This window comes from Colias eurytheme, chromosome 17, assembly GCF_061535395.1.
Source record: "Colias eurytheme isolate Ceu_HAF_F1 chromosome 17, ilColEury1 Martin Lab GWU primary, whole genome shotgun sequence".
In the NCBI taxonomy this organism is placed as follows: domain Eukaryota; kingdom Metazoa; phylum Arthropoda; class Insecta; order Lepidoptera; family Pieridae; genus Colias; species Colias eurytheme.
Genome location: NC_142996.1, coordinates 4,972,637 through 4,991,808, shown reverse-complemented (window position 1 = coordinate 4,991,808; position 19,172 = coordinate 4,972,637). Strand labels below are relative to the sequence as shown.

The 19,172-nt window shown below is 33.6% G+C and overlaps 2 protein-coding genes across 2 annotated transcripts; one reads left to right on the top strand and one right to left on the bottom strand.

Moving 5' to 3' along the window:
• The first annotated feature begins 3,383 nt into the window (after positions 1-3,383).
• LOC149901204 (uncharacterized) lies at positions 3,384-16,813 on the top strand. The gene is made up of 19 exons (XM_090112000.1): positions 3,384-3,546; positions 3,972-4,226; positions 5,532-5,638; positions 6,425-6,664; positions 7,429-7,591; positions 7,679-7,817; positions 8,408-8,620; positions 10,100-10,301; positions 10,628-10,802; positions 12,114-12,299; positions 12,763-12,922; positions 13,016-13,136; positions 13,223-13,351; positions 13,429-13,593; positions 13,652-13,736; positions 14,270-14,386; positions 14,978-15,051; positions 15,878-15,961; positions 16,625-16,813. The coding sequence occupies exons 1-19, from the start codon at positions 3,384-3,386 to the stop codon at positions 16,811-16,813; spliced, it is 2,967 nt and encodes a 988-aa protein (XP_089968126.1).
• Positions 16,814-16,823: 10 nt separating this feature from the next.
• Rpn11 (regulatory particle non-ATPase 11) lies at positions 16,824-18,930 on the bottom strand. Its single transcript, XM_090111706.1, has 4 exons — positions 18,774-18,930; positions 18,487-18,685; positions 18,040-18,196; positions 16,824-17,585 (listed from the first exon to the last, which is right to left on the bottom strand). The coding sequence occupies exons 2-4, from the start codon at positions 18,662-18,664 to the stop codon at positions 16,985-16,987; spliced, it is 936 nt and encodes a 311-aa protein (XP_089967832.1). The 5' UTR covers positions 18,665-18,685; positions 18,774-18,930; the 3' UTR covers positions 16,824-16,984.
• Positions 18,931-19,172: the final 242 nt, after the last annotated feature.

The window sequence follows — 19,172 nt, the reverse complement described above, 5'->3', positions numbered from 1 at the left end:
GTAACATGATTAAATATTAGCAATTTCAATGGCAATTGGTCTTCAATTACATATTCTTATGGCAATATTGTACTTTACAATCTTTAACCTTAATCTCATAGCATGAAATCTCATTAGACCAAACGTTGTCAAGTATTTCATTTTTTAAATAAAATACGATACTACTTAACCACGTAATCCTTTCTTAAATGGCTTATAACATTAACTGTTTAGCCCTGCTTAGTAACACAGGTAGGTCATGACATGAGTAGTAGCTCAGAGCTCTAGGAAGAACTAAGAATGTCAAACCAGGGCAAAGGCTGGCGATTATAATATCGAGGTTAATTACCTCACAGCTATTTTCCTAAGTAAATATTATAAATCATTTATTTTGATAAGTATTCCAGCGCAATAGACTGGAAATAATTAGAGAAACGAGCTTTTCTAGTGATGTTGTTACTTTTTATATTTGCTACCAAAAATTACCACGTTTTGTCTGTTCAAATACAGCAATTAAGGAACGTCTTTTACTGAAGAGTACAGCCCAGTTTACAGCCAAGTAAACGTAGAAATCTGCTCTCATACGTGTGTGTGGTCAAGTAAATTGCACGTAACCTATTGGAAACTTCTTGCGGTTATTTGTGTTCAAACCGCTCGCACTCGGAGTGAAACACGATTGTTTCAGTGAATTAGTGGAACATTAGGACACTATTTTCTTTATTTATATTAAATCTCAATTACGAAAAACTGAAGAAGAAATTCGATAAATCGAATAATATAAAAGGGAACTTTATTATTTCACTAAGAATTAACTTTAATATCTGAAAGTCTAATTACAAACATTTATTAATCTAAAACTAATTCTACACTTTGGTCAGTAATCATTATTATTTATTTGATTACTTTGATCCAATCAAAAATGTCTCCACGTTATTCTATTTGGCTTTTTAATTTTTCATCATTTAGTCAAGTTTGTCGCGAAACTGTAAAAGGACTATAACAGTCCTCATTACTTATTCATACAACACAGTAAGCAAACGGTAGTACTTCGGCCGACTGCACTCGATTCAACTTAAATTGCGAGAAAAGCATTTGAGTGAAAGACAATTGTTTGTTTTGGCATGAAATAAACGTTCATAAAAACTTAAAGTGCCTGGGTAAAGATAAAACTAAGAGAACATTTATTAGCAGTTAGTGAAGCTACAGGTTGAAAATACGAAACGCCTCAGCTTATCTTTTTTGTTTGATTGTAGGTTCTCTCCTCTAAAAATATTTGAATTTATTTTTTAATTTGAAAATCTGACATTGCAACTATCACAGAAAGTATATAATACAATTTTAAGAACAAATATCGAACACACAAAGCTAATTCAGTACCTGTACACCGTAGACACTTGTATAATATGTAGATTTGTATATAAATTGTAAGTTTTTACACACCTCTGAGAGGTAGTGCTCTGTTATCACCAATTAAAAAATAACGACATCTTTTTCTCCTTTCTAATACATTAACTTCTTCTATACAGTTGAGATTAATATTTTATAAGAGCATATTATTTAATATCAGATAGAAAATACTGCACTGGATAATATTTTGCAAACCAACGAATTCATAGTGAATTAACCCTTGAATTAACTAATTCAAGGGTTTATATCCAACTTACTGTTTATTTTTTTCGACTCGTTGTTTTTGAGAGAAATTTTGAAAGTGACAATTTGAACGCTGTTTGTGACCAAATTTGTAGAAAACAAAATTGACTTCGATAACAATGTTTTCCCGCTTTTTTCCTTGCTGTTGTTTCAAAGATAGGTATGACTAAGCTTAGACTGTTATTTGGAAAATATTTGTTTCGTATAAATTACTTGGGGATACTTATTGAAGATTATTAATCACGATAGGTACCTATATCAATTTTCTAAACTTTTTTTAAGTCATTGCATATTATTAAATAGTTTAAAATAAGCGCTCCTTAGAATAAAAGATACCTACCTACCTATACCTAAAAATTATTATGGTGAATTATCAATAACGATTTAAAAATAAATGTCTATCTATGATTTAATTCTTATATTATATATTTTATTTGAAGGTATTTTAAAAAGGAATATTAAATAACATTGCAATCCAAAGACAATTTATTAAAGCATATCGCCATTCACAGCCTTAACACGTAAAGGTCCATTGAAAATTTGAATTGCTGAACACTTATAATTATTTAAGTTTAACTCATTTCATCTCAAAACCTTTGAGAACGTTATGACCCTCGATGGATCTCAACCTCTTTCTTAAGTTTACGAACTTTTAATGACTTATTAATACAATTTTCGACGCTCCTTTATGTTTCAAGTCCGTCCAAGGAAGTTTTTTTTCAAGACGTTAAAAGAATTGAAAGATTAAAATAATTACAACGTCTGGCATCGGTTATGCTAGGGTTTTATGTAAAATACAATACTCATGTATTGTTAACTTTTAAACACTAGCTAAACGTTATCAAACAAAGTTTTTCTAGAATTTTCTTCACCAACATCAACACCTACTGATTGCTGTTAAAATTGGACGTATAAAACAACGCCATTTCCAGTAGAGCTATAAACAACAAGAATAATAAAGGGTATGTCCGAACAAACAACCCAAGCGTAATCTAAAACACGCTATAAACCGAGAACAATCTGCAACGTGTTTGTTTTTCATTTTTATCACCGCAAACCAGTGAAAAATTGATGCGTATGCAATTCTGATAATGTCATTAGACTGGAGGGACACAATCGGACGATAAATATTTTACTAGCCTTTGTATTTATTTGCAATGTAGATACACGCTTAATTTGTTGTGTGATTTTATAATATGATCAGAGATGTGATGATTTATTTGCAAATAGAGTTTTCATTTAGTATATTCTTGTTTATTGACAATAATATACTACGGTTACAACATCTCAGTTGTAGTCGTAGTCATTATTTAGAGATCTAATATGTCACAAGTACCTAATCCGCGTACATCCATATAATTTAGTGTGTTTAATAGATAATGTAATTAATTTAAACATGTGTACGAATAAATCAATCATGTACGTAAACATACTCCTGATATCTAACGCATAGTATGTTATGCATTCTTATACATAGTACCTTGCATAGTACCTATGTTTATTGTTGTCTAGGTATATGACAAACTGCAGGCGGTAGGTACCAGCCGCGCAGTTTCAGCCACGGACGGACCCGTGGTTTCAATTTTCCGAAAAAGATCTTACATAAATTAGGACGTATTCCAAACTTATTCAATCTATGCATGTTTTTCTACGGTTTATGGTATTTCCAATGTCATAACTTAACTCCTTGATTATACTGAAATTTCTTAAACTTTCTATAAATATATTTAGCTAAGTAGCGACTTAAAGTTAACATGAGTTCTGGAAGTAATTCACTGAAAAATGCAAATTTGGGTGACGAGAAGAAGCTCTCAAGTTCTATGAGATTTGTGCCTTTTGGCAGCCTTCTCAAAACCTGGACCGAAGTCTCTAGGATAAATTACATGTCCGCCTTGGCCTTGGATGACATGTCTCGAGGTATTTAAAACAAATGTTTATGCCATTTTTAGATACATTTTTATCACAACTGAAATATATGAATTAAGCGACACAAACTATCGAGACGAGTATAGTATTAGTTAGAAATTTAGTACGAACAAAGTCTTTCTTAGAAGAAACTCAGTTTTTGCTTATATTTCAGCAACGTTTTATTTCACATTAACTACCTAATATTAGTTTGTATGCAATATCCCAGCTTATTAACTTATTCAGTTTAGAATAAAGTGACCACAATTTTGCCAATTACTCACTCGTGTTGAACGAAAGAGGAAAGAAAAGTCGGAAAGAGGTCAATCGTCGAATCCGACTCGGATGGGCAGCGTTCGGGAAGTTACATAACATCTTTTCATCCAAAATCCCTCAGTGCCTGAAGACAAAAGTCTTCGAGCAGTGTGTGTTGCCAGTGATGACATACGGTACAGAAACGTGGTCTCTAACCCTGGGCCTTGTGCACAAGCTCAGCGTCGCTCAACGTGCTATGGAAAGGGCTATGCTCGGAGTTTCCCTACGAGATCGAATCAGAAATGAGGAGATCCGTAGGAGAACCGGTGTCACCGACATAGCTCGCCGGATTAGCACGCTGAAGTGGCAATGGGCTGGGCACATAGCCCGCAGAACCGATGGCCGTTGGGGCAGAAAGGTTCTCGAATGGAGACCACGTACTGGGCGACGAAGCGTGGGACGACCACCCACAAGATGGACAGACGACCTGGTCCGAGTGGCAGGGAGCCGCTGGATGCAGGCCGCCGGTGACCGGTCGTGGTGGAAACCCTGAGGGAGGCCTTTGTCCAGCAGTGGACGTCCCACGGCTGAAACGACGACGACAAATCTACCTGTGTAACTGTAATATAAAATGGATATAGTGAACACCTAGCTTAAAAATGGTAATCCGAATTATAAAGATACTAGCGGTCCGCTCCGGCTTCGCCCGTGGTACATATGAAAAATAGATGTTGGCCGATTCTCAGACTTACCCGATATGCACAGAAAATTTCATGAGAATCGGTCCACCCGTTTCGGAGGAGTATGCAGACTAACATTGTGACACGAGAATTTTATATATAAGAAGAAAGATGTAAAAATATTTAGTGAAATCACAGTGAAATGCGTTTGTATGACATAAGTAAAGCATTGATCCATATTTTAAATTCAAAGCATCATAAACAAAGTAATGGTTATACAGTAATAAAGAATGGAAATAAATAGTAGACTTAAACTAAAATTAAATATGCAGTTTAATAGAAATATGAGGGTTATTGAATCGAACCCTTCATGAAATTGCATATAGCGCAAACCAATGATTCCCAGCACGGCCGGCTGATCACTTGGTATGCCTCCACGCATTCGTGGAATTGCGAAGCTTGCATTCGCGGGCATTACTCAAATATAATATGTCTATATACCGAGCTATTCACTGAACTTTGCATATTATTTTTAAAGATTCTAATTTTCTGTTTAATCAAATATTTTGTAAATTACGTAATTTATATTAATCTCACATAGTTCAGTCATGTTTAATTTTCTGTTTTTTTTTATTTATTTGTTACGTCAAAGAAGCTGAATTGATGGAGTTAAAACATGTACTAAATGAATGCATTTTTTGCTGTTTATATCATTATCAGCTCAACAAAATAATGTAGGTCACAGAAGTCAGAAGCGCATACTATACGCATACATATTTATAAGCAATGTAATTACTTCGAAAGTTCGATTGGATAAATAGAAGCGAATGGAAGGCACTTATTATTTATGACTTTAACGATGTAAATTGTAAATATCAAATGCGGTTACAAAAACATGGGAATATTATGGTTTCTTATGGAATATTCGAGGTCAAAACTATTTGAATATTTAATAAAGAGAAGAGAAAAAACTTAAAACAAAGCCTTATGCTATAGGTAAAGTATGAATATCGATTAATGTAATTTCTACCATACTCATTAATTATTGTCCCTTTGTTTTAGATCAAAGATTCAAAAGTTTTTCTTTGCCATTAAAGAAAATATCTATTCCGCTGTTTGATCCTTCCAAGTTTCAGAATAAAGATGAAGAAAGTGAACTAATTGAACAGGTAAGAAAAATTCGGCGTCAAACTTTTTTCGTTAGAATATTTTAATTAGAACTTTGTTTTGACAAATTTTACTTTACTTTTCTTCTTTGTCCCATAAAGAAAGTGTGTTTATATTTTGTAAAAGCAGCTGGAGAATAATCTTCTTATATATAAAAATGAATCGCAAAATGTGTTGGTAAGCGCATAACTCGAGAACGGCTGAACCGATTTCGATAATTCTTTTTTTATTATATTCCTTGAAGTACGAGGATGGTTCTTATGTAGAGAAAACGTAAATATGTACCACGGGCGAAGCCGGGGCGGACCGCTAGTTTATCATAAAATCTTATAGAAATATATACTTTCGTTTTTTAAATTGTACAGTTACAATTGTATAATTCTAGTACCTACATACATACTTACATTATTTATTAATTCACTATTCATTATTATTTTGTAAACAAAAAAAAGACGTGTGGCACTCGGGGACTGCCGCGGTAAAGCTATTGCATGCTATGCTTTCAAGCCACACCTCCGCATCCGTCGGAGTGGGGAGCGTGAGGTTTTTTCGTTACAGAATTTCTGGATTCGGTCCCCGCGCTCAAGGCCCGCGATAGAAGCTATGCAATAGCTTAAAAATGATCCCTGAGAATGTTTTTAAACATACTTTCATACTGAAATGTTATTCAATCAATAATTTCTTAATATCCGATCGGTTTTGAATGACAGTGTGTTCCAAATAAGCCACCTATGTGTATCCAATTTTGATTCGCAGACAGCTACCTAACTAAACAAAATTCATTACAGTTTCCAATAAATGTCACACCGCTCATGAACGAACACCAGCTATGGGGTTGTTTCTACAATTTTCCCGAACTGTACGAGGACGTGTACTCCCCAATAGTACATATAAGGAATGTGAGCGATATCCCGGATATTGAAGGTGGCGTACTCACAAGGGACCTAGTTAGCACATGCCTCAGTTATTTGAAGCGATCTCCAATTTTAGGCGACTACGTGTATATTAAATTGGATTTATCGTCCAAGGTAAGCCCGTCATAAAGGCTTTGGGCTAATGCGCTCTATTTATAGCGCCTTTGCTCTCATGGGAACGGCTTTAGCGATTAGAAATTAATTAAATTTGGAAGCACATATTTTACAGTAACACAATAAGTTGATATATAGGTATGGATATTGGATACATTCTCTAAAGTTCTAAAAAGGATAAGTAAGCTCGCTAACCTTTTTTGTTGGAACTGAAAGCCGCTGTAAAGTTTTAAGTGCAATGTGGCTTAGTACAAATACTGAGTAGTTCCTTTGTTTGTTGTATTCGTGACAAATTATAGTATAATACTGGATAACAATTTATATCGTAATAATATTAAGGTAATAGCAAGTCCGTAAACCTTAAAGTGGCAATATATCTGACTGATTGCTATTACCGCCCCTAATCTCGAAAATGTGAGCGTAAATGGAGGTTTTATTTCTTACCACTATTAAGATTAGGTACAGAGCGTTTTGTTCCTGGAAAATGTCTCCAAACATTTAGGTGACCGATTCCTTACTTATTCTGTTTATTTAATGTTATCCATTACTGCCAGTCAATTAAACAAAGAAAGCAAATATTAAAATTTTTTCAAATTTAAAAAAAATATTTATTTTCGAAATTCACATGCGTGAAATAGGGATTTACTATTTGTTCTTTTTCGTAGCATTTTATTGAACAGCTACGCTCGCTGTAGCTAGAACGTAGCTGTTCATTGCGTAGCACATTTAACGTTGTTATTCAATCATTTCAACTTATTTTTCAGTATCTTCACAACATTGATGTTCTTAAAAATTACAAATATTTGGTATATTTGGATCTTTCATCAAATTTACTGGATGATTTGAGCGTTCTTTCGTATCTACTATATGTTCAGTTTCTCAATGTATCATTTAATAGCTTTCGAACAGTTTTGGATCATGATACACGTATGTTATATAATTTAATTCTATCAAATAAAGTTTATATAAATTTAAAAAGTTTAAATTAATTATATATATTTTTTTATATTACAGCTCAATGGTTTTTAACAGAGGTTCACTATAGATATAATTCAGTAACTAAAATACGCGATTTAAGTGCATTTTGGTCGATCACTGTGATTGACTTATCTCATAATAATATTAAATCAATAAATGGATTGGATACATTGAGGTCAGTTTCAATAATTGATTTTAATTGAATTACGATGTTTACAATTATTTTGGTAGGATATCGTATATATTACTAGCTGTGCTCCGCTCCTGTTGGTCTTAGCGAGATGATATTATAGCCTATAAGCCTTCCTCGATAAATGGGCTATCTACCCGAAGGAATTTTTCAAATCGGACCAGTAGTTCCCGAGATAAGCGCGTTCAAACAAACAAACTCTTCAGCTTTATAATATTATAGTATAGATATACCATGGATACGAACATATAAGTCGGTATGTTTGCAACATTCACACACGCACGTTTTTATCTTAGCTATGGTTTAACGGATTGGGTCTCAACTCTCAAGGTTGGAATTTCGGAAAAGGAAATGTGCGAAAAGAAGTTTTCCGGTCACTTCACAATAGATTTGTAATAAAAGTATTATAAAGACTGGGGTATCCAATTCAAAGTAATTTAAGTCACTTTTTTGCGTGTTTGCGAACTCTACATTTGATTTCTATATTGATATGAATTTCTTCAAATAAAGAGTTAAATTGATATTTACATACATAAAGAATGATATATAATCTGTAATGAATGTTATTTCAATAGATATTTGCGTCGTCTGGATCTTTCCTTTAATCACATACAAAGGTTTGAGAATCTAAATCATTTGCGATTATTATGGCTCGACTTGTCCTATAATAACATATCGGATTTTGAGTTTGGCGACGACGTTGGATTGTGGACACTTCTTCATCTCGAATATTTAAATTTGAACGAGAATAATTTAACATCCATGAAGATATTTTCAGGCTGCTCGAGGTTTGATATATTTTATTGATACATACCTATATATTATTAACGTATGACATTTTTTCAAGTATTGTAACAATTTTCAGATTCATTTATAAGTAATAGAAAAATGTATACTAGCTGTACCTACTTACTGTTTTTATATCATGTAATTTTTTCTTAATTAAATATGTCTATTTTATATTAATTAAGAATTGAAAATTGTAATTACTTATTAGAGCAGGCTCCAAGGAGATGTTCGTTTGCAAAAATAGCGGACCTAAATCTGACTTCTGATATATATTGTATAGGTCCCAGACATCCTATAGACAGATGTTGCCAACCAGTTTTGTGGTCCCCCTGCCCGCACCCCGGTAATTAAATATGGCATACAAAGAAAAAAATAAAAATTTCCAAAACATGCCGTGTGGGGTATCAAATGAAAGAGCTTATTGAGTAGATCACGAATATATAGCAAACTATATACATTTCTTACACTTTCTCTAAGATTTTTTAGAAAATTTACGAAAATGGTCCATTTTTGAGTTAACTTTAAACCACTATAGATTGAAAACTCATGAATATATTTTTTAAATTATTATTTTAAATAATTAACAATAGTCCATTGTTTATGATTCAATAGTTCGTAATATAATATAAGTGAGCTATGTGGTGGATTTGATGAAAATAACTATATACTATATGAACTTGAAAATATACTCGCCATCTTTGAATGCTCCCCCCACTCCCCCATGCAACTATTTCACTGTACGAAATATTGAATCGTAAACAATGGACTATTGTTAATTATTTAAAATAATAATTTAAAAAATATATTCATGAGTTTTCAATCTATAGTGGTTTAAAGTTAACTCAAAAATGGACCATTTTCGTAAATTTTCTAAAAAATCTTAGATAAAGTGTAAGAAATGTATATAGTTTGCTATATATTCGTGATCTACTCAATAAGCTCTTTCATTTGATACCCCACACGGCATGTTTTGGAAATTTTTATTTTTTTCTTTAAATGCCATATTTAATTACCGGGGTGCGGGCAGGGGGACCACAAAACTGGTTGGCAACATCTGTCTATAGGATGTCTGGGATCTATACAATATATATCAGAAGTCAGATTTAGGTCCGCGATTTTTGCAAACGAAACTCCACTGAGAGTCCGGTCTATATGTTCTGGTATAAACTTATTTCTCGAGCAAAGTATGAATAAACACAACTTTTAATTGGGTAGACTCTAGCGCGCTAAGTTTTAAATTCTCAACTACTTGCTTTAGTTTTTACAAACATAACGAAATAGTAGTACCTAAAACAGAAAATATGAAATAGAAACATAGTTATTTTACATATAGAAAGCAGAAGTATTTCTTATATTATAATTTACGACGTTTATACATACCTACAGCAGTATCTAAAACATTTATAAGTTTAGGAACGCAGCAAGAAATAATATCGTATATTGGATCGTGGAAGCACATGTGTTTATATTATTTTCAGATTTCGCGAATTACACATACGGAATAATAGATTAGGCTCGTTATTGGAACTGGCAGTGTACATGAGCAAGCTGCGACGTCTTACCGTCCTGGATTTTAGATCCAACCCTATGTGTTCAGCCCCAGGATATAAGGATGTTGTTATTAATACTTTTCCTCTCTTACTATGCTTAGACGACATTGATCTGGATCCTGTTGAACAGGTACATTTAACATATTCAAAAATACTTTCAAACATAATTAAGAAGCGAAATGTTTATATTATTTTTGGCGTTCTATCGAGGACACTCTTAACAAGAACGTCTGAAATGAAAAGAAATTTAAATTTACAAAATATTATAATTTCTTTCCTGCTTTTAGGTATTTGTTTAATATTTTCTGTCATTTGATTTTTCAAGAACAAGATCTAGATTGAATTAAATTAATAAGCACGATTCCTTTCATTGTAACTTAAACAAAACTCTTTTTGTCCTATAAGGTCTTATTAGGTCCTATTTCCTAACAATTTATGATATTATTAATTACACAGAGGACATTCAAAATGAATATGAAGCCAGATATCTTTATGTTTGCTTCCCGTCGTCTCTTACGATTGATGTACATCGAGCAAATGTCTCGCGCGCGCGTATCACCCTACAACCCGCCTGCCGATACCACTGACGTGCCCATTATCGTTTTTGTGGGCTACGAAGCTGTTGGAAAAGGTACTAATTAGGTTTAATACATTGAATACGCTGTAATGAAAACGTTTATTGGTCAAAGATGATGTTATTTGTACTACAACATGTTAGTGAATTTGAACTACCTAGCCCATATTTTCATGTTGATAGGGTTTACGACCCGACTCTGTCACTCGGTCATCAATATTTAGAATTAGTATCTACCCCAATATGTTTCTATGGTTATTAGTTATGTATAAAAAATAAAGGATAAAATGTTAAATCATTGTCCTGGGAAAAAAAGGTACACGTAATTTTAATAACCGAGTCTATCTTCCTTTCTAATATTAAATAAAAATAAAAAATTACCTGATGAACATAAATTACCTTAATTAATAAATATAGCTAAGCCCTAACTTCGTATTAAAATTTATTTGTAAGGGGTTAAGGGAAGAAAGAAAAGATGCTAGGGATGACCTTGCTTTAAATTGTTAATTAAAAGGAAAATAACAAAACGCGTAGGTAATAAATTCTTGACCATTAATCAAGGAAATGAGGCTTCGGTAATAAACGGGCTCTCACTTTGACTGTTATTGATAGATAACGATTAGGGTATGCTTTAGACATATTTATGATACAGGTAACTGTGCGAAAAGGCATTTTTATCAATATATAATAATAATACACTACATTTGAGAGATTTATAACCGAATTTAAGCACTTTGAAGTCTCGGATCGACGACGACTCTTTGATTATTAGGCTTAAAATCAAGATATGGAAAACTATTGTGCAAAATTTGACTATGAACTCAATGCTTAACGAAAATCGGAACAATTTGATTTTATTATGAATACAAACAGAACTATGAGGAATAACCGCAAATACATCCCAGGAATATTTACTCTTCTAAGACGACCCTGTTTCAGATATAGCTTGAAGATTCGAACATGTTTGGCATCTCGCCGAATATAGTGACCGTAACGATAATATATTGTCTGATAAGACGATAAACAATGCAGTCGACGATGCACCGATGCAATGTTATTTATATTTCAGTATGAGTACTTTTTTTATACCCATATCCATGTTCAAGTACATGAGTGCATTTTTAATATAAAAATGCACACACAATGACCTTTATTTATTTATTATCTGAATCTAGCGGAAACAAATATTAAAAAGTTAAAATCGTTGAAATCTGTTTAGCCGATCTTGAGTTTATAAGTGGTATAATATAACTAACACGACTTTTCCATATCTTTTAAACTTACCTGTCCTGAATAACTAGGTACGTAACTTTAAAGTCGGTTGTAAAGCTTCTGCCAAGACAATTGTTAAAAAGTTTTATTTGCTAGGCTCGTTGGCTCGTCGTATTGCTACAGAATGTGCCTCGCATGTGGAATTAGCTGTGCAACATACTACTGCATTTCACCATTCGCACAACCATTATAAACAAATAACCAGAAAACAGTTCGACGAAATGTTACTTGATGGTGAATTCCTCACCTATAGCGAAATGGACAGTGAATCGTATGGGCTAAGTAATTGTCTAATTTCAACTAGAGAGAGAACCTTAAATTATTAAAACTTCAAGATGCCTTTTAAATTGTTAAAAATAGAGACAAAGAACAGAGTCCTCTTATAAAAAGAGGATAACATTTAGTTCGCTGTTAATGATATAGTTGTAGTTTTTACGAATTAGGTAGTTACCGGTCATTTAATTAAAAATCATAGAGCACTCAGTTTACACAGAATAGTTACTGCATCTGGAAATTGTCACAGATTTAGTATGGCTGTCTTCATCAGCTCTACCTATGCTTTCCAAGCACGCTTGTAGTTTAACATGTAGATATGTTAAGTACATATTTACCTAATTAAAATAATGTAGTTTATATTATTCTCTGATAGCTCTATATAAAACGTTGAGTTTCAATTTGTGTAGAATGTAAGTATAAGGTCCCACTAATTTTCCTCGAAAAATTATTTAATTATGCGCAAATATAGGTCGTGCAGAAGCATTCGTCAAGGATGGAAAGGTGAAGATTGTTACAATGGATCTACTCGGTGCTCTTATGCTAAAACTACGAGGTCGACAGCCCTACTTGATATTAACGACTTGTTCCGATAAACGAGCACTCGCAACCAGGCAACAGGAACGTAAAATGTGTGATTTAGTACTTTTCTATATATTTTGTAACGTACCTATTTATAAGTAGGTATGCATTTAAAATGTTCCTCACGGAATTTCTCCTTTTAGTGCAAGGGATTTATCAAACGAAGAAAAAATGTGCACCCAATCGCTAATGGAGATATCTACATTACAAGTTTTACTATCCGGTAGAATAATTATTAACGGCATTTTGAATGAAATTCTTCAGGTTTGTGTATAATTTTTATATGAAAAAAAAAATGCTATTTGTGTACGTAGGTACGTAGATTATTTTCTCATATTCTATTGTTTTAGGCAATACCCGAAGACAAAAGCCAAAGCGAATTCATAATGGAGTCCGAATGTTCGCTCTTAATGGAAAGCGAGTCGCGAAAACCACGTAAATATATTAAGAATGTCAATAGACTGACAATGTTGACTCCTGTGGGTATCTGCGCTCATTATGTAAAGGCACGAAAACTGTATGTAGAGCGACTGTTATGAATGATATTCGTTTACAGAGCTCATCTCTCGGGGATGTTTGCAAGAGCGATCGTGACAAAAACACCAGTCAAGTTGACTCCAGTCTTTATTCCTTGTATAAGGAAACTCAACCTATGGATGAATACACGAGCACTGTGTATGGTCAAGCATCGTCCGTGGATCGAGGGCGAGCTAAAACGCACGTATTTTAATAAAATTATGTTTATTTAATGTGTCTACTATTGCTGTAAAGTAATTTTTTTTTTCATGTTATATGCAAACAGAAGATACAGCCGTTATTCTAGCAGACCAAAAAGTTTTGATACTAAACAAACATCTTTGAAAGGTACTTACGTTATTAGTTCATTTTTCGGCAGCTTTCTAATCCTATACAGGGTGTCCCACTATAATTGGTATACTAAGCGCGAAGGGACTTAAAGTTTGCATACACTGCAGATCACGTAAAAAATACTTAAACAACAAAATTACGCCAAAATTTTTCAATCCATGTTTTCGTCTCCAGCTTCGCGCAGCCGTCATATTACGCTTCGCTAATGTGAGCATTTTGTCTATGAAAACATAATCTTAAACGATAGCTCACGTGCGGGCATCGAGATATAAGTGCGGGTGGCAAAGTTGAGCGGGTTGCTTGCTAGGTGTACCTACACATAATTTTTAGAATTCATCTTTTTGTCAAAAAAATTCATCTGGAATTTTATAAGTATTTTTTACGTACTCAGCGTAAGCAAAACTATAACCTCCTTGGGGCTTAGTATACCGTTGCTGGGACACCCTGTATAGGTATATAAGAGATACTTCTGATTATAATTAGGTATAATCGTTACTTACTATAAAATTACATTTCCACATATGTTGCAGTGGGTAGCAGAAAATCTTCAAAATCAGTTGCTTTTACATCTCCTGAAAATACTGATTTAGCGACTGAAGAATCAGATCCATCTGGACTTTACATTGAACCAGTGCCACAAAAGGAAAGTGCGTAAATTAAAAATCCCTTTTCACTGATATGTTTTATTTTATTTATTTTTTTTGTTTTTATTTTTCTTTAGTGGAAAATGTATTACAATCAACATCTACAAACGCAAGAATGTGCGGTCACCACGGTGAAAATGTGTCCCAAAACTCGGATTTGTGGTTTGCATTTCTGACTAAAAATGGTCTGTTGCAAGCCAGTGAAATTTTCAATGAACCTCGTATGTTTCATGTAACAGAGTATCTAGTATCTACTTACTATGTAGCTTAATTATTAATATTGTATGTTTTCTCATAAACAACATTATTTATCTAAGTACTTTTTAATAAATAACGGCACAGTTATCGAACACCTAGGCTAGAAAGTTATAAACATAAGTATATCATTAGTTTCTTTGTTTGGTAGGTATTTTACCTTCGTATAGATCATCATCAATTTTTATCAAAAAATTACAAAAGCTTTATTACGGATAACAAGTTTGGCCCCGAAATATCATCCGCTTATTCGAAAACTTACACGTGATTAACTGCGTACGAAATAAGTTTATTATCCTATCGTTAAAGTTTTATTATTTTTTTCCTTCGTATTTTCAGACAAGGTGCCAAGACATGAAAGTAAACTAGATGATCCCGACTTTTTTAAAATGCAATTGGATACTTTAAAGGAGGTATGGACTATTCTATTTATTTAACTTATATTTCAAAGTAACTATAATTATTAATGTCGTCAGAACGGAAAAACTGGCTTTATGAGCGATTAAGCCGTAATCCACCACGCTGACACAGTTCAAGTTAGTACATCATAAAATGCACGCGGAGAACATTTTTTTTTTCTCGAAAACTACTAAAATTTTACAATTGCACACAAAATTCAGACTTTACACATTAAATAATTATTTGCCAAAGAATGTTTATGGAATTCGCAACTATTCCACTATAATAGGAGACACGTTTCATGGTTACATCGCAATATTTTCTTTCCCTGGTTGGAGCTGTTCACACATTCTAGCACAAACTAATAATAATATATTACGTACTAGTGATCCGCCCCGGCTTCGCCCGTGGTACATATTTCGCAATAAAAGGTAGCCTATGTCCTTTCTCAGGTATCAAAATATCTACATACCAAATTTCATGCAAATTGGTTCAGTAGTTAAGGCGTGATTGAGTAACAGACAGACAGACAGAGTTACTTTCGCATTTATAATATTAGTATGGATTCTAGTATCCAATCACTAACTTAACCTGTGGCATTTATACTACTCAAAGCAACAAAGGGAAGAATGAGATAAAGACTATAAAAATAGTTTTTCAAAAAGCTGCCCAAGTAGTGTTTTTTAACTTAAATACTTACTGAATGCTCAAAAGCATTTCTATATTTATCTTTCGAATTATGTTTTAAGGTCATTCAAAACGCTCATTCATGCTTTATTCCCGCCAGAGCTAAATGCAGTTTTTATTAACTTTTTTTTTTTTGCATAAAATGTTTTTCAGCTGCCTTCGGGAACTTTTACGACGACTATCAAAGACGACTATGATGAAATACATCGTACTTGCCCTGGTCTATTTTGGGACACAGTAAGTATTTATTTATGTATGAAAAAAAAGTTGAAATATAATTTGTATTAATTAACATTATACAGGGTGTCCCACTATTGGTATACTAAGCGCGAAGGAACTTGTAGTTTTGCATACCCTGATCACGTAAATTAACTTAACAACAAAATTACCTACGTCAAAAATTTTTTGCTAAATTTTTCCTGAAAATCCATGTTTTCTACTCTAGCTTCGCGCAGCCGGCATATACCGCTTCTCTAATGCATTTTGTCTCATCATCATCATCATCATCATCATCATCAGCCTTTCGATGTCCACTGCTGGACGTAGGCCTCTCCTAATGCACGCCACTGAGCCCGGTCGTTGGCTCTTTGCCGCCAGTTATATGCCGCCGCATTTTGTCTATGAAAACATAATCTTAAACGATAGCTCACGTTCTGGTGGCAAAGTTGAGCGGGTTGCTTGTTATGGGTGTACACATAGAGTTTTAAAAATTCATCTATTTGAAAAAAAAATGGAATTTTATAAGTATTTTTTACGTACTCAGCGTAGGTATGTAAAACTATAGCCTCCTTTGAGCTTAGTATACCAACAGTGGGACACCCTGTATTGTTCAATGTTATAAAAAGTTATATCGGTACACACAACTTTTAAACTTATATTATTGTTAACATTCTTTTACAGGTTACTATGGATAATCCTGACAAAGCATTCAAAAAAATGAAGAAAATAATACAAAACATCGTAAACTCGCAGAAGAATTTAAAGCCTATGTTTGACATTGACTTTACTAGCCCAAAGTATTTGCCCGCTATAAAGGACAAACTTGCTACAATCGTAACTCAGATAGCTCCACAAAGGCTCTTCTATTAAATAAATACAATTAAAAAAGGAATTTGTTTATTTATGTAAGGTACTTAGTGTTAATACATAAGTAACATTGTGGAAAATCATTCTGGAAATAGAAACAAACAAGGCTCGAACCCTTACTGTGCCACTGCATTATTTACCTTAAGATCATAAATATAAAATTTCTTATAATAATCATTTGAACACCATAGTATCGAGCATGGCGCCTAGGCACTGAACAATGTTGTTGGCCATCAGAACATCGACTTTCTCTTCTAAATGCCTCTTGGGGTCTTGTTTGCCGACATTCTTAATAGCTAGCTGTTCTGGAGTCATCTTCTCTTCGTCTTCGAGGGCCTTATTGTAATTCTTAGCGAGATCCAACATATCTGTGACTGTTGTTTCATTAATTTTGCAATGTTCTTTATAGTCAGAGAGAGTGAGTCCATCCATCCAGGACTTTTTGTGAAGATTGAGGAGCATTTTCTGTTCTAGTTCGTTCTTTCTGTAGTTTATGCTTATGGAGTAGTAGTGTCGGTTTAGACCGTGGATGAGAGCTTGTACAGATGGTTTTTGTAAATGTCCAAGATTAGATGTGGTTTGCCTTGGCTCCTGGCCAAGGACCATCATGTTAGGGTTGATTAGACGGAAAGCGTCAATCACTACTTTTCCCTTGACTGACTGGATTGGATCAACGACCACAGCAACAGCTCTCTCTGATAAAGCTTCAAAAGATTGCTGTGTGTTAATATCAACACCAGACAACCAACAGCCAAATCCAGGATGGGAGTGATACCTGAAAGTTATAAAACAGATATATTAGATGTAAATGAAACAAAAGCTAATAAAAAAAGGATATGCCTATGTTTCCCAATATCCTAACCATAATTGTTTTCAGGCAAACAAAAAGTATACAAATCAAATAAGCCTTTTCTAGTACACACCAGAATATTTGCATATCAATTTATGAGAAATGAGTATTTAGTCATTAATATATATACAAAGAATAACAAAATTTTAAAATTTCTTATTGTTAGTCTAAAAGTAAATTCTTGACGCAAGTAAATGAAAAAAATGTTGTGTGGTTTTATGAAACCACGGTAAAAGTGAAACTGTTCGAACGGTTCCGAACACTGCTTTATAGTTTATACCTACTTGGCAGCCGACCGTCACGGGACATGCGCTACACAGACCAAAAAGTTTGAGACGATGTAATAAAAGTTTCACTTTAAAATCTCTTATATGCTTACCATCCAACAACCATCTCTGGCCTGCCAGTTTGCTTCAGCATATCCAACATTTTAGCTTGGAACACTGGATCCACAGCCTCCACAGATACACCCGTACCAGTTTGGGGCATAGCAAATACATCAATCACACGCACAGTGTAGTCATCAACAAATTCACCTGCAAAAACATTAATTAAATTAATAATTACTTTTTAATACATCTTGAAAAAATTTGTGAATGTTATCATGCCATAATAGTTATTCAGTTATTGTCAAGGCAGTTAGTGATGTTTTATTTTCAATGTTTATTTAATCTTAAAATAATATCACAACTTAAAAAAGCCATAAACAGACATATAATATTAAAACCCAATGTCCCAAAGACTGTGTAAAATTTTACTGTATCATATTGCTGTGTCATTGAATAAAAAGTGAATTTAATAAAAACTGAAAAAAAGGAATAATTACCCAACATAAGACCCATAACCTCCATGGGAACACCAGCTCGACCATGTTTGAGCATTTTAAGTAGGGCTAATGACGAAATGTACACTTGTTCCGCCGTATCAACCACGGGAGCATCTGTGGGAGGCGGCGCTTGAGACAAGCCTGCCATACCTCCACCAAGACGAAGCAGACGATCCATACTTCAATTTAATCAGGAAATCTAATAACAAAGAATAACAATGTTACCTACCCCGGATACCGCATCTTGAACCTAATAAATTACTAGACATTTTATGAATTCTACATACCTTAGTCAAAAAGGTTGACGAATACTTAGGATTAAAGTTATTTTTCACAATTTAATTATCGCTACAACAATATTTATGCAATATAACCGAATAATAGGATTGAACAAGAAGATGACAACAGATTAGTTGAGTTTGACAATTTGACGTCGAAAATGCATGTTCATACCATAGATACAATACTCCGATTAACACTGCGTTCGTGATGTACGCAGTTCAATAAAGAAACGAATCTTCAATGGCGGCGCTTATCATTCCCTCTCGCTTACACACGGCCGTACGGCATGCAAAAAAAAAGGGAAAAATAAAATCACTAAAATGTATTTGATTTTCCCTATATGATCATTATAAATACAAATAGGAATTAAAAATATCACGAATACGTGGCACAACTAAAATTTT